Source organism: Mustela nivalis (genome assembly GCF_964662115.1).
Source record: "Mustela nivalis genome assembly, chromosome: 4".
NCBI lineage: Eukaryota > Metazoa > Chordata > Mammalia > Carnivora > Mustelidae > Mustela > Mustela nivalis.
The window spans coordinates 12,799,659-12,814,521 of NC_139023.1; the positions used below are offsets into that span (position 1 = coordinate 12,799,659).

General features: G+C 38.3%; 2 protein-coding genes and 1 long non-coding RNA gene across 9 annotated transcripts in view; 1 reads left to right on the top strand and 2 right to left on the bottom strand.

Annotated features, from left to right (window-relative positions):
• The window catches only part of LOC309862496 (uncharacterized protein), an 18,261-nt gene extending 13,625 nt beyond the window's left edge, over positions 1-4,636 (bottom strand). Inside the window, exons 1-2 of one of the 2 annotated variants that reach the window (XM_082726387.1) lie at positions 4,121-4,636; positions 728-865 (exon numbers count right to left, since the gene is read on the bottom strand). In XM_082726387.1, coding sequence (XP_082582513.1) covers positions 4,156-4,605 — 450 coding nt within the window. In that variant the 5' untranslated portion in view covers positions 4,606-4,636 and the 3' untranslated portion in view covers positions 728-865; positions 4,121-4,155. Of the gene's footprint in view, positions 1-727; positions 866-4,120 lie in introns of those variants that run through there. The other variant, XR_014310547.1, reaches the window with a different exon arrangement.
• LOC309862498 lies at positions 728-4,779 on the bottom strand. Its single transcript, XR_014310548.1, has 2 exons — positions 4,651-4,779; positions 728-4,120 (listed from the first exon to the last, which is right to left on the bottom strand). It is a non-coding gene; the product is annotated as an uncharacterized lncRNA (long non-coding RNA).
• The window catches only part of UBA6 (ubiquitin like modifier activating enzyme 6), an 85,004-nt gene continuing 74,760 nt past the window's right edge, over positions 4,620-14,863 (top strand). For 2 of the 6 annotated variants that reach the window (XM_082726354.1, XM_082726356.1), the window contains exons 1-2: positions 4,620-4,755; positions 7,338-7,400. In XM_082726354.1, coding sequence (XP_082582480.1) covers positions 4,685-4,755; positions 7,338-7,400 — 134 coding nt within the window. In that variant the 5' untranslated portion in view covers positions 4,620-4,684. Of the gene's footprint in view, positions 4,756-4,831; positions 5,239-7,337; positions 7,401-14,863 lie in introns of those variants that run through there. The other 4 variants (XM_082726359.1, XM_082726357.1, XM_082726358.1 and 1 more) reach the window with 3 other exon arrangements.

Genomic DNA, 14,863 nt, shown 5'->3' on the forward strand with positions numbered 1-14,863 from the left:
GGAAAGAACCCAGATGTCCATCAACAGATGAATGGATAAAGAAGAAGTGGTATATATATACAATGGAATTCTATGCAGCCATCAAAAGAAATGAAATCTTGTCATTTGGAACTAGAGGGGATTATGCTTAGGGAAATAAGTCAATAGGAGAAAGACAACTATCATATGATCTCCCTGATATGAGGAAAGGGAGATGCAACGTTGGGGGGGGGGGTTGGGGGTAGGAAAAGAATAAATGAAACAAGATGGGATCAGGAGGGAGACAAACCATAACAGACTCTTAATCTCACAAAACAAACTGAAGGTTGCTGGGGGAAGGGGGTATGTGCTATGGTGAGTGCTGTGCAGTGTGTAAACCTGGCGATTCACAGACCTGTACCCCTGGGGCTAAAAATACATTATATGTTAATAAAAAAATTTAAAAATTAAAAAGAAAAAAACTCTGTCTTACATTTGCAACTTTTCTAATTTTAAAATTTCTAAAATTATGCCAAAATATTTTAAAATAAATTATTGTATTATGCCTTCAAAATATAACTATGAAAACATATATATATATATATATATATATATATATATATATATATATATATATATGCAGCACAGGGACACAAATAAAGGAAAGAGACAGTGGGTCTTTGACAAAACTGAGAAGGGAAGAGTCAGGAAATCACAAAATCAAACCACATTTTTTTTAATATTTCACAGAAGCAGCAGAAAAGAGAGCTTTTGGATGTTAGATAAGTTTTATTGAAAGCTGTTGATAAGGGAACAGAGTGAAGCTGAGAACAAAACAGAAGATGACACCCCGCAACCCCCCCCCCATGGGATATATGCAACATTTCTTCAGGCATTCCTGGATGCCCTAAAGGAAAAACAAATAGTTAATTTATAGAGATCACAATCCTGCAAGACCTGAGTCCCCCTTAGTTTACAAATATCCTAGTGATTTACAAAGAAGATGCTTTCTTATCAATAGCCTAACTTCCAAAGACCCATAACTCAGTTCCTGAAGCCTTAACGTCATCTTCCCCTCCATAAAATGGAGGGAGGCTGAGGCACAGGGAAGTGTAAATAAGGTTAAATTTCTTCCAAACCTAAAGCTAATTTATAAGGACGTGTAATAGCAGGAGTGTGACATTCCTCCACGAAGCTTTCCACTATCATACTACTAATACCTTACAAAAAGAAAAAACAACCTTATCTAGACAAATAGCAAAGCTCTGGTATCCTGCGTGTCTTCTTTAATATAGGAAAGTTCTTTCAAACCCTCCCTTTTCCTTACCTCCCCCAACCCCATAGTATATAATAATCCATCCCTCACAATCCCCAAGGCAGCAGCTCTTTCTACCCACGGGTCCTGTCCTCAGCTTTAATAAACCATCATTTTGCACCAAAGACGTCTCAAGAATTCTTTCTTGGCCATCAGCTCCAGACTCTACCCCACTGAACCTCACTTATATTCTAAAACTTCATCGCTGTGAGAAAGGAAAGATAAACTTGGACTAAGAATGCATAAATCTGCTTTGCCATTCATCAGGTATAGATAATAGATGCAGGTAAAGCCAGCTGTAAAGTTAACAGAAGATAATATTTTTCCCACAAACATGCTGTGTAAATTGTCAGAAAACCCCCCGACTTTGGGGGTTTTAAACTGCTACTCTCTCTTTTTTTTTACTCACAAAGAATCTTTTTCTCTAAAATCACAGATTGTCTAAAAGCTTGCTCTTTGAAATCAATCCATTAAGATTAAAATATCCTAATCTTAGCTAGATGACCTAAATCATTTAACACAGAGCAGCAGTCTCTACTTCCAACCCAGGGGCAGAACTTTAAAAAAAGTGGTTTGTTCGTTCCAAGGTTTCGGCACCCAAAAAAATAAATAAATAAAAAATTTAAAAACGGGTTTGTGGACAAAAGACACAACTTTTTTAACTGCAGTTTCCAGAAAAAATGCAGCCTGTGTCTATGTTGGAGTCCAGAAAGAACGGAGACCCCTTTACAAAAGCCTCACTTTCTTTTGAGCCTACACACCACTACTTCATTTCAATTTCTTCTCAACTCCACACTTCCCCAAATTCCTATAACAAAGGAATTCCTATCTATTCCTTTGTTTGGTGAGGCATCCCATAGTTCTGGAATGTGAACTCCCTCCCTGCAATAAATTAGAAACTCGACTTTCTTAATATATATTCTTTTACTAATGGACTTAGCCTTCTGAATGAGGAAGCCTCGCCCATACTAAAAATTCGGGAGTAATAATTTGACAAAAATGAACAACAAAAAAAACTCTAAGCTCAAACACTATACAAAATTATTATTTTTAAAAAAGAGCATAACATCATCATTACAGATGATGAAAACATAACTGAAAGATGTGTCACAAAAATAGATCAAAACTTACTATTTTTAAACTACCTAAACAAAAAAAAATAAAAAGTAGCAAAGAGCAACATGATTCAGAATTAGAAAAACTCAGCTTGATGGCAGGAATCCTTTTACAATGTATATTTTTATCAAATCATCACATTGCAGTTAAAATATCTTACAGTTTTGTTAATTATCTCAAAAGGGTGGGAAAAAAATTCACAAATGAGGTGACAGATCTCAGAAGAATTAGTAATAAAGAACAAATTAAGGAGTGCCTGAGTGGCTCAGTCAGTTGAGCGACCAACTCTTGATTTTGGCTCAGGTTATGATCTCAAGTTCCTGGGCTTGAGCCCTGTGATGGGCTCTGTGCTTAGCATAGAGTCTGCTTGAGGATTCACTTACTCCCTCTCCTTCTGCCCCTGCTCCCAATTGCAAGCTTGCTCTCTCTCTCTAAAACAAATCACCTTAATAAAAAAATTTTTTAAAAAGAATAAACTAGAAATGGAGTGGGTAGGATGAGTAAAATAGGTGAAGGGAATTAAGAGGTACAAATATCCAATTATAAAATAAATGAGTTACAGAGATGAAAAGTACACCAAAACAAATATTGTATTAATATTTGTAATATTGTATTAATATTACAAAAGAAAAAAAGAATAAACTAGAAGGAACACAGAACCTAATGCATGTAACGGTTTATGATTTCCTGGAAAGAACCTGAGCCCATCCTTAGGTCCTCTAGTCATTTTGGTTGTCTGATGTTCATTCTCTAGTAATTCTTCAGGAAGGTTTTATGACAATAGTTCATCAAATATTGATACCATATCAAGTGTTGATAATAGTTTATACACTTTGTACATTAGAGTTGCTTTTGCTGCATAAAAATCTTTAGCCTACATTTTCCCCTTAAGTATCTTAAATATGCTGTTCCACTTTCTTTTGACAGTAAGTTTCACTGTCTAAAGTCTAGTGATATTCCAATTTTCTACATTTTGTGAATGTAATAATACCTTAAAATACATTAAACTGGGGGTATCTGTTGTGCTTTTGAAATAATGCACACTCTATTTCGCTAAATCTAAGATGACCTCAAATTTAAGAGTACCATTTTTTCTGTCTTGATGAAAAAGGGAAAAACTACATTCCAATTATAGGGATATTAAACTGTAAAGAAACGTGGGTTGTGGATGAAATTCAAGGTATCCATTTTTATTGTATAACAATGTGTCATATACATAGTACAAGCTTAGCACTACATAGACTGTTGAAAGATGGGGCACAGACCGAGTTCCTTTTAATTACCATGTAGAAAAGGTACAGAACGAGATTAAGAAACCTGAAAAATGCCAGAGACAAGCAGCATCAAGTTTCCAGGTATTTGGAAACGTTCAATGTTGAAATGAGAATGAAGAGAACAAAGGATCACGCCGTTTTGCCTCCACCCTCTCTCCACACCAGAGAGGAAGAAGATTCCAATTTAAAAATATCGTACATTGCAGACGCTGATATAAAATCATCGTACATTCTAATTTTTTAAAATTCTACAGACGTTTCCTCAAATGCAGTTGAGAATGAAAGACAAACCTCAATGTTGAGTACTAATGGTTCTTGTTGTTTTCTAAGAAAGGGGAAAGGGGAACCAACAGAAAAAAACAGATGAGTCCGTAGGTGTCCAGAACTTCGTCTGACAGTGACCTGTCTGTGACCTTGACCAAGTCACCCCGGCCGTCTGGAAGCTCTTCTCCCTCACCTGTGAAGTGGAAGCAAACCGGACGACGATGTCACTCATGGCTCTAAAAACCACGACTCGAGTCCACCTGCGGCAGTGGCCGGCACGCACTGGACGCCCACGATGGTACGTTTACGCCTAACGTTTGAAAACGGAACCCCGGAAACCCCGAAAATCGGGAGCTCCCCGCTACCCACTTTCGGTTTTGTATTTACTAAATGAAGGGGCTTCCTCTCCGGCCTACGCAACCCCATCCCTTTGCCGGCCACAGGAACCTCTGTGCCTCCCCCAGAGCCTGCGGCACCGCGTAACGTCGCTACTTCGGCCCACCCCATCCGCGAGAAGCTCGGTCGCAGCCCAGCCGCTCCCGGAGCACACCTGCGGCGAGGCCCGTCCCGCTCCCCCGCGGCCACACCCAAACCGGAAGCCAGGACACCCCCGGGGTTGACGGGAAGGCTCCGGCCGGCGGCGCGCTTCCCCGGCCCCGCCCCCTCCGGTGATGTCATCACCCGCCCCTTGACCCCCGCGGTCCCACCCCCTTCCCTGCCTACCCGTATCCAGCGGCGGCGGCGTCTCTTGGAGGCGATGGAGGCGTCCGAGCCGGTGGCCGCACCTCAGAGGGAAGAGGCGTCCTGCTCGTCCTGGGGGGCCGTCAGGTGAGAGGAGGAGTGTGAGCGCGAAGCAGCGAGGGGTGGCGGCCGGGAGCGGGGCGCCGGCTTCTGCGGCTCCCGCTGGGGCGTGGAGGGAGCGCGCGCGAGGCCGCGGAGCCGGGCAGGGCCAGCCCCGGGAGGCGAGAGGAGCGCGCGCGGTGGGTGTGGCGCCGTGGGTTCGGACCTCGGCGGCTCCCGGCTTCGCTGAGGAGAAAGGCCGCTTGTCGGTGCTTTCGGCGCCCTCTCAGTTCCGCCTGGGGTCTGCGGTCTCTCAGTCACCGGACATGTTTGGGGGGAGGGGACGCGAGGTGGGGCGGAGTGCGGCGAGCGCGGCGGCGGGTTCTGGCCCGGGTCGCGCGGCGTGAGCTCCGCAGCCTTGTTGCCAGACACCGTCCCTCCTTCCTTCGGCGAAAATGACAGCGAAGAGCGCCGCTGTGCGGGATCCGGCGCCAGGATCCTCCTTTGAAAACTGTTACCAGAGGGAACTTGGTAATGATGAATCACAGGCGGTCGGGACACCCTGAGGCCTCGCTGACTACGGTTTAAAAAAAAAGAAAAAAGAAAAAAACCCCACGAGTTACTCATTCTTATTTGCCTGTCGGTGTTGAGGTTCCTCCCATCTTTTGCATGCCTGCAAAATCGGGGGTGGAAATGATCGTGTGCGGCCTTTTCGGCCGTCTTGTAATTAACACAGCGGTTAGTTGCCTACCGCGCACACCAGAACTCCGTATTCCAGAGGTACGAGGGCTGGGTGCCTGATTCGGAGCTAATGGGAAACTGTCCGTAAACCTGTAGCTTTTCCGCTGGTTGGATGCGGTCAGTACCGTGGTAGTGCCCAGGCCAACCCTGCCACATTTCCGTGGGGGGTGTTACGTAATACAGACAAAACCTCCCCTTATTTAAAGGATTTTTGATGGCCCTATAGACGTTATTCCAGAAATGACTTTTGAAACGTTCCGGTGAGGCAGGATTTTGTGAAGAGTAAGTGCCAGTCAGATCATTAAGTGACAAGGCTGGTTAGAACGGAGCTGATCTCCCCTTTCCTGAGGAGCTTTGCCCACTAGACTGGTGTCCTCCCTGCAAGGAAGACAGTGAAAGTAGACCAGGGATAAGGAAATTTTTGCTTATTTTCGTGTTTCATTGCTGTGCCAAAGCAGGGCATATTGTGTATGTGTGTGTTTTAATTAGATGTTATTTGATCTAAATACAGCTATCTCTTGGTTTGCTTTCATAATTGGAATCAAATATTTCTAAGAGTTATCCATGTATCACTTAGCTAGAAGCTGATAACATTTTGATTAACTCTGTTTACAGATCTTTTGGCTTATCAATCAATACCAATCTGAAAATTGGATTTCAGAACCTAAGTTTTGTGCCTTCCCATTATTTTTAGAATCCTGTAATTGATAATTAGAGCTTCCCAGAACCTGGAATGGATTACATTTTTGCCAATATGATATTAATCTTAGCAGTCACTGTGTCTCAGGCCAAAGTGCCCCCACCTCTGTCTGGGAACTATTTCAGTTTCCCAGTGTTTATCCTGTTTTTATTTTCATTTCATTTTTGTGTGCCACGCTGTGAAAAATTTGAGCTACGGTAAGTGATACATCACTTTAAGTACATCTTATCATGCTAGTATGCTGCTCTTTAAAAATTTTTTTAATTTCCTCAAATAATCTCTACACCCATCATAGGGCTCAAATTTATAACCCTGAAAGAGTCGCATGTTCTACCAACCAAACCAGCTGGAGCCCCCCCCTTTTTTTAATTTTTAAAATTCATTCAACAGATAACTGTTGAGTGTTTTCATTATGCCTTCTATAATGCAATAGGCAGTAGAGGATGGTGATCAAGAGCTAGACTGCTTAGGTTTACATTCTGGGTCTACCATTTACCTACTCTGGAACCTTGGGCAAGTTATTTAAATTAACTTCTATGAGCCTGTTTTACTTCTCCGTTCAGTGGAGTTGGTAATAGTGCATGTCTCATTAAATTGTAAGGGTTAACAGAGTTAGTACATCTAAAGCACTTAAAACAATGTATGTATGTTGGGGAAGGTGTATGGGGCACTCCCAACAAAATTGCTAAAATAAAGATCCATCAGAATATATGTAAAACAATATCTGATAACACCTAAGAATAAAAGCGTTGGCTGTAATTTTACAATACACACGGAGTAGGCAGTCAGTGAATTTTTTTTTTTTTTTAAGATTTTATTTATTTATTTGTCAGAGAGAGAGTGAGCGAGAGCGAGCATACACAGACAGAGTGAAAGGCAGAATCAGAGGGAGAAGCAGGCTCCCTGCGGAGCAAGGAGCCCGATGTGGGACTCGATCCCAGGACGCTGGGACCATGACCTGAGCCGAAGGCAGCTGCTTAACCAACTGAGCCACCCAGGCATCCCGGCAGTCAGTGAATTTAATTTTGACCTATTTTTAAAATGGAAATAAAGGGATGGAAAACAAAATATATATCTGGTTTGTAAAATCCCATCTAGTAAATGCCATGTGTAATTGCGTATTAGATTATAGAATGTGAATATTGAATAACTGTACTTGCCCTTATAAGTTGTGTTTTATTTTTTTCAGTACAAATACAAATTTGCCCATCATATCAGCAGAATCTGTGGAGATTGATGATGCATTGTACAGGTGAGAACCTTAGGGAAACTGAAACTTATTTTCCTCATTTATTGTTCTATAGTAATGGAATACTCTATTTGAAAATACCATTAGGCCTTTGCAGAGTTTTGTAAATATATCCTAAGAGTTCCTCTGAGGTTATAATTCGAGTTTTCTTGGATTTTTTTTTTTCCCTGCAGTCTGAAAGCTTGAATAATATTTAAGTCTCAGTTGTTTTAGGTTTAGGTGATATGACAAAGAATGATTTTGTTACCCACTATAAAATATTCCTCTTGTTTTTGGATAGGAGTACATATTTATGTTCTTGATAGTGCAAGAGTCTCATGAAAAACAGTCCATCTTTGGTTCATACAGTAACATATAGAGAATATATTTACTTCAGTGTAATCTCATTGACCACATTGCTTGTTTGCATGATATAGACAGCAAGGAAATATGAGGTTGAAGATGATTTGAATGGAATTTAGTGAGATTCTTATTTACTGTACCTTTTCATAAAGTGAAAATATTTTTCTTAGAGTTAAAGAGAAATTAAAAATATATACATAACTAGTACTTCTTTTTTTTTTTTAAGTTATTGATTTATTTGTTCAGGTAACCTCTGTACCCAGTGTGGGGCTTGAACTCAGGACCCCAACATCAAGAGTGGCACATTCTTTCAACTCAGCCAGCCAAGTGCCCCTATATTGCTATCACTTTTAAGACTTTTTTTTAATACTTCAGATTGTTTGTATGGAAGATAGTATAATCTCAGTTTTGAAGTTTTTAGCTTTCCTCTCTATATAATTATGGAAAATATATTTTATGTAGAAAGAATTGGAATAATGGGCTATTTATTTTTAATCCTTTTTGTTTAGTGTGGGATGCAGAGTCAATTTTGAGCATTTTAGGAAGAGCTGAATCAACTTAATAGGTTGATTTCAATTATTGCTTTATGTTGTACACTTGGAAAAAGAGGGAGAAAACTAAATTTTGCTTTCTGAAAATTATTTTACCATATGGTTTCCTGATTATATTTATAATCACCTTAAGGAGAAAGTCAGTTATCATATGGTTTCACTTATTTGTGGAACATAAGGAATAACATGGAGGACATTAGGAGAAGGAAAGGAAGAGTGAATTGGGGCAAATCAGAGGGCCAGACAAACTGTGAGAGACTCTGGACTCTGAGAAACAATCTGCGGGTTTTAGAGGGGAGGGGGTGGGAGAATGGTGAACCTGGTGGTGGGTATTAAGGAGGGCACGTGTTGCGTGAGCACTGGGTGTTGTACATAAACAATGAATCTTGGAACACTTCATCAAAAACTAATGATGTATTTTATGGTGACTAATATGAAACAATTAAATATATTTTTTAAGATTTTATTTATTTATTTGACAGAGATTACAAGTAGGCAGAGAAGCAGGCAGAGTGAGGAGGAAGCAGGCTCCCTGCTGAGCAGAGAGCCCCATGTGGGGGTCGATCCCAGGACCCTAGGATCATGACCTGAGCCAAAGGCAGAGGCTTAACCCACTGAGCCACCCAGGCGCCTCTATAATAATGATGTTCTTAACGTCCTTTCAATCATATCCTTGGGATAACAAATGTCAGCTTCTTGGAAAAGCATTGGCTAATTCTATTCATTGTTCAGTTACAATTCTTATAACACTTTTTTATATCCCTGAACCCTGTAATGGCTGATTAATGATCATAATTTTCAATAAACCAGAGATTAAATACTCCATTTACAGTGTCGTATAAGTAAGGCTGCAGTTTGCTTGAGTGCAAAATACAGAATATAGTAGTTTATATATGATCAAGTATTGCTGGATCATAAAGTAGTTCCACTTTTAATTTTTTGAAGAACTTCCTTACTATTTCCATAGCAGCTAGACCATTTTGCATTCTTACCAATAGTGCACAAGGCTTCCATTTTCTCCACATTCTTACCTTTTTATTTTCTGGCTTTTTTTTTGTAATGGCCATCCAAACAGATTTGAGGTGTTATCTCATTGTGGTTTTGCATTTCCTTGACAATTAGTAATGTAGAGTACCTTTTCATACCTGCTGCCCATTTGTGTCTTTGGAGAAATGTCTGTTCTAGTCCTTGCTCATTTTTTAATTATATTCCTTGGAGGGGGGTTGCTATTGAGTTGTAGTTCTGTATATAATTCGAATATTAACCTATCAGATACACGGTTTGTAAATATTCTCTCCCATTCTGTAGTTCGCCTTTTCACTTTGTCGATAGTCTCTTTTGCTGTGCAGAAGCTTTTTAGTTTGAAGTCACCCCACTTGTCTACTTTTGCTTTTATTGCCTCTGCTTTTGGTACCATATCCAGGAAATTCTTGCCAAGACCAATGTTAAGAAACTTTTCTCTTATGTTTTCTTCATAAGTTTTCTAGTTTGGCACTTAAATTTAAGTCCTTAACCCATTTTGTATTGATTTTGTATATGGTATAAGGTAAAGGTCCAGTTTCATCTTTCACATGTAAAATTCCAGTTTTGCCAATACCATGTATTAGCCCCAACTTTCCTCTACCTCTAACTATACTGGCCTTACCAGATTGTTTTCCTCCCAAACACAGTTTATACTTTAACACCTCATTGTCTTTTCTTTAAGAGCACTCAACACCATTGGATCCCTTTTCCTTCTTCCCACTTCCCATTCCCAAACTTAATTAAATGCTACCAAATCTACTGTGTAACCTAAACTAGAAACCTTGGTTTCATCTTAGATTATTCCCTATTTGTCATCCTCCAAATTCAGTTTTTTAAAAACCCTTTTAATTCTTTCTAAACAACTCTCAATTCCAACTCTTGGGTTCTCTCTCCCTGCATTCAGTATCTCTCAGTTGAACTATTATTTATAGCCTCTTATATGACCTCTTTAGAGCTACTGAATCTTTAATCCACCTTCCATACTTTATTCAAAGTGATATTTTTCAAATTTACCTCAAAGCTCCTGGTTTCTCTATTTAAAATGCTTAGATGGTTCCCTATCATTTACATTAGTGAAGCCAATGCATTTAAGTCTCCTTTTCTATACAACGTAACAGTGGCTGAGAGGATAATCTTTGGTATTAGATCTGAATTTGAATTATCCTTAACTGCTGATAAGCATTTGGATTGTTTCCAGGTTTGCATTATCACAAATGTTGCTGTGAGAATTTCTATGCATTTTAAGGTCGACGTGTGTTTTCATTTACTCTTTAATAAATACCTAGAAGTAAATGTCTGGGATGTATGGTAAGTGTATTTTTAACTTTTGGGGGCTGACTGGGTGGCTCAGTGGGTTAAGCCTCTGCCTTCAGCTCAGGTCATGATCTCAGGGTCCTGGGATCGAGTCCCGCATCGGGCTCTCTGCTAGGCACTCCTTCCTCTCTCTCTCTCTACTTGTGATCTCTGTCAAATAAATAAAATCATTATTTTTTTTTAAAAGTGTATTTTTAACTTTTTAAGAAATGCCAAGCTGTTTTCCAAAGCAGTTATGCCATTTTACCTTTGTACCAGTAGTGTATGAAAGTTTGAGTTAGCCCACATGTTTATTCACCACCTGAAATAGTCAAATCTTTTTTAATTTTAGGCATTCTAGTATGTGTATCGTAGTATTATATTTGTATAATATTATACAGTGAATATAATACAAATATATATATATATATTTATTTTACATTTGTGTTTCCATAATGACTAATGATCATGGACATCTTTTCATGAGACTATTTGCTACCTATATTTAGGGAAATATCTCTAAATCTTTTCTCTTTTATTAGCTTGTCTTAATGAGTTCTTTATGTATGTCCTTTGTTATAGATATGGTTGCATATGTTTTCTCCTAGTTTGTGGCTTGTTTTACTTTTCATAAATGTCTTTGGCAGAGCAAAATTTTTAATTCTGATCAGACACAACTGATGTTTTTTGTCCTATTTTTTAAATGTTTGCAAGACTTAAAGATTTTCTCTGATGTTCTGTTCTTGAAGCTTCATAATATTGACTCTTAAACTTGTGTATGATTCATTTTAAGTTAATTTTTATATAATGTGAGCTGAATATCAGAGTTTATTTTTTTTCCATATAGCACTAATGTTTTAGCACCCCATTTGAAGATTATCCATTCTCTTTGAATTCCCTGGGTATCTGTCTTTGGCAGAATTTAATAGAGTATGTATCTGTTGAGTTATTTCTGGGATCTTCTTTTTCAGTAATCTGAATGTTTCACTTTACAACATCACACTGCCTTGCTTACCGTAACCCTGTCATAAATCTTGGACTCTAGGAGTGTTATTCCTCCAACTTTGATCTTCTTTTGCAGAGTTGGTTTCAGTCTTCTATGTCCTTGGAATTTCCACATACATTTTAGAATCAGCTTGTCGATTCTTTAAAAAAAAAATCCTACTGGAATTTTGTTTGAGTTTGTGTTGAATCTCTAGTTCAGTTTTGGGAATATAGACATTTTGACAATATTGAATTTCAAGATCCATTAATAAACATGGTACGTCTGTCTGTTTCTTTCTTTAGTCTTTTCTTGTAGTGTTATATAATTACCAGTGTGGAGATCTTGCACAGCTTTTATCAGATTTGTCCCTTGGTAATTTGCAGTTTTCTACTATTGTAAATGGTCATTTTTAAATTTCAATTACCATGTATTCTTAAATTCAAGCTCAATTGATTTTTGAATAATATTCTTATCCAGCAAGCTTGCTAAACTTACTAGTTCTGGTAAATTTTTTTGTAAACACCATAGGATTTTATAACGGTCCTGTTTGAAAATAAAGAAGTTTTACTAACTCCTTTCCATTCTAGATGCATTTTGTTTCCTTGTCTTAATCACACTGATTGGAACTTCCAATACAATGTTTAGCGGAAGTGATAAAGGTGGATAGCCTTACTTTGTTCCTGGTGTACATACGGAAAACATTCATTCTTCCATGGTGGAGTATATTGTTAGCTGTCGGTTTTTCATAGATGCCCTTTATTGGGCTGAGGAAATTTCCTTCTGTTACTAGTGTGCTTAGAGTTTTGTTTTGGGTTTGTGGTTTGTGTTTTTTTTTTTTTAAGTTAGAAATGGATATTGAGTTTGTCAAACACTTTTTCTTCATTTATTGAGGTGATCATATGGATTTTCTTTTAGTCTTTTAATGTAGTGAATTATAATGATGGCTTTTAGATTATTATATGGCCCTTGCATTCGAATTCTAGGATAAAACCCATTTGGTCATGATGTGCGTTTACAATATGTATAAAAACTCTGTTAAGTTTTGCTTCTGGTTTTATAAGACTGATGAATCACTGAACTCTACCTCTGAAACTAATAATACTCTATATGTTAATTAGTTGACCTTAAAAAATGGGTAAAAAAAGAATTTTTGCATCTGTGTATGTGAGGGATATTGTTGTAGAGTATTTTTTTAGTGCAGTGATTATGTGTTTGATATAGGGTGATGCTAATCTCATAGAATGAGCTGAGTATTTCTTCAAATTTCAGGAAAGTGTATAGAATTGGTGTTATTTCTTTCTTAAATTTTTGGTAGAAATAATAATGAAGTTTGGAGGGGTTTTTTGTGGGAAGGTTTTTAACTACAAATTTAACACCTAATAAACATGGTAACATTCAGTTAATATATAATTGACCCTTAGCATAGGTTTAAACTGCTCAGGTCTATGTGGATTTTTTTCAGGAGATATATTGGAAATTTTTTTATAAATTTGCAACAATTTGAAAAAATTCAAACTACACAGCCTAGAAATACTTAAAAATTACAAAAAGGTATATCAGGAATGTATAAAATATATGTAGAAACTAGTCTGTTTTATCATTTAATACCATAAAATACACACTAATCTATTATTTAACAAATTTATCAAAACTTACACACAGGGGCACCTGGGTGGCTCAGTGGGTTAAGGCCTCTGCCTTTGGCTCAGGTCCTGATCCCAGGGTCCTGGGATCAAGTCCCTCGCTGGGCTCTCTGCTCAGCAGGGAGCCTGCTTTCCCCTCTCTCTCTCTCTCTCTCTCTGTCTTCCTCTCTGCCTACTTGTGATCTCTGTCTGTCAAATAAATAAATAAAATCTTTAAAAAAAAAAAAAAACTGACGCTCACTGTGTCATTTATAGTCAGGAGAAAAGTAAGCCAACATAAAAATGCAGTATTAAATCATAACTACATAATATAATACTGTATGTTAACTAGTGGGAATTAAAATAAAAACTTAAAAATCTTAACTATAAAATTAACTGTAGTGCATATATTAGTGTAATAATTCTGTAGCCACCTCCTGTTGCTATTGTGGTAAGCTGAAGTGTTGACGAGTATTCCCTTAGAACACCATGTGATGCTAATCATCTTAGTGTGAGCAGTTTCTCTCTTTAGTAAATTGTGTATCTCAGTAAAAAGTGATCTCACACAATTTTTCATTGTGTTTAGTGGAATTCTGCAGACCTTGAATACCACTATGAATCCCATAGAGGGTATCACTAATGATGCTGGAAGCACTCCCTAGAAGTAGAGAAAAATCATGACAATACAGAAAAAGTTGAGTTACCTGGTATGTACCATAGATTGAGGTCTGCAGCTGTGGTTGCCTGCCATTTCAAGATAAATAAACGCAGCATAAGAAGCACTGTTTAAAAAGGAAGAAGAGGGAGGGGGAGAAAGAGAGGAAGGGAAGGGAAGCTGAAGCTTATGCTCCATCAACAGACACAAAAACCTTGCAGTTTTTGCAAAATTCCTTTATATCTTGCATTGAAAATGCAGCTTTTATGTGGGTATGAGAGTTGCTTTAAGAAAAACATGCTGATACACTCTAATACGATTTGAGAAAAAGCGAAGTCTTATAAGACAACTTAATGCAAAAGAAGCTAAAGCTGGAGAACTTAATGCCAGCAAAGGATGGTTTGATAATTTAGGAAGAGACTTGGCTTAAAAATGTCAACAACAGGCAGCAGTTGAGTTCCAGATGCCTTTCAGAAAATCATTATGGAGAAAGAATACCTGAACAGATTAATGCGGATGAAAGTATCCTATTATGGAAAAAAATAATGCCACAAAGAACATTTATTAGTAAGGAAGAGAAGCAAGAGGATTTAAGGCAGGAAGGGATGGGCTAACTCAACTGTTTTATGCAAATGCAGTTGGGTTTTTGATTAGCACTGCCCTTACCTATAAAGCTGCTAACCCCACCACCCTACCTTCCCACCCCTGTCCTTGAGCCTTAAAGATAAAAAGTAAACACCAGCCACTAGTCTTTTGGTTATACAACAAGAATGCCTGGACAGTTCAACTTTTTATTCTGAATTGATTCCATCAGAGTTTTGTCTCTGAAATTAGGAAGTACCTTGCGTAAGGGATTGTCTTTTAAAATACTTTTGATATTGGACAATGCCGTTGGCCACCCAGAACCCTATGAGTTCAGTATGAAAGGTATCAAAGTGGTCTACTTGTCCCCAAAGTATAACGTCTGTAATTCAGCCTTTAGATTGGGGCTTTAC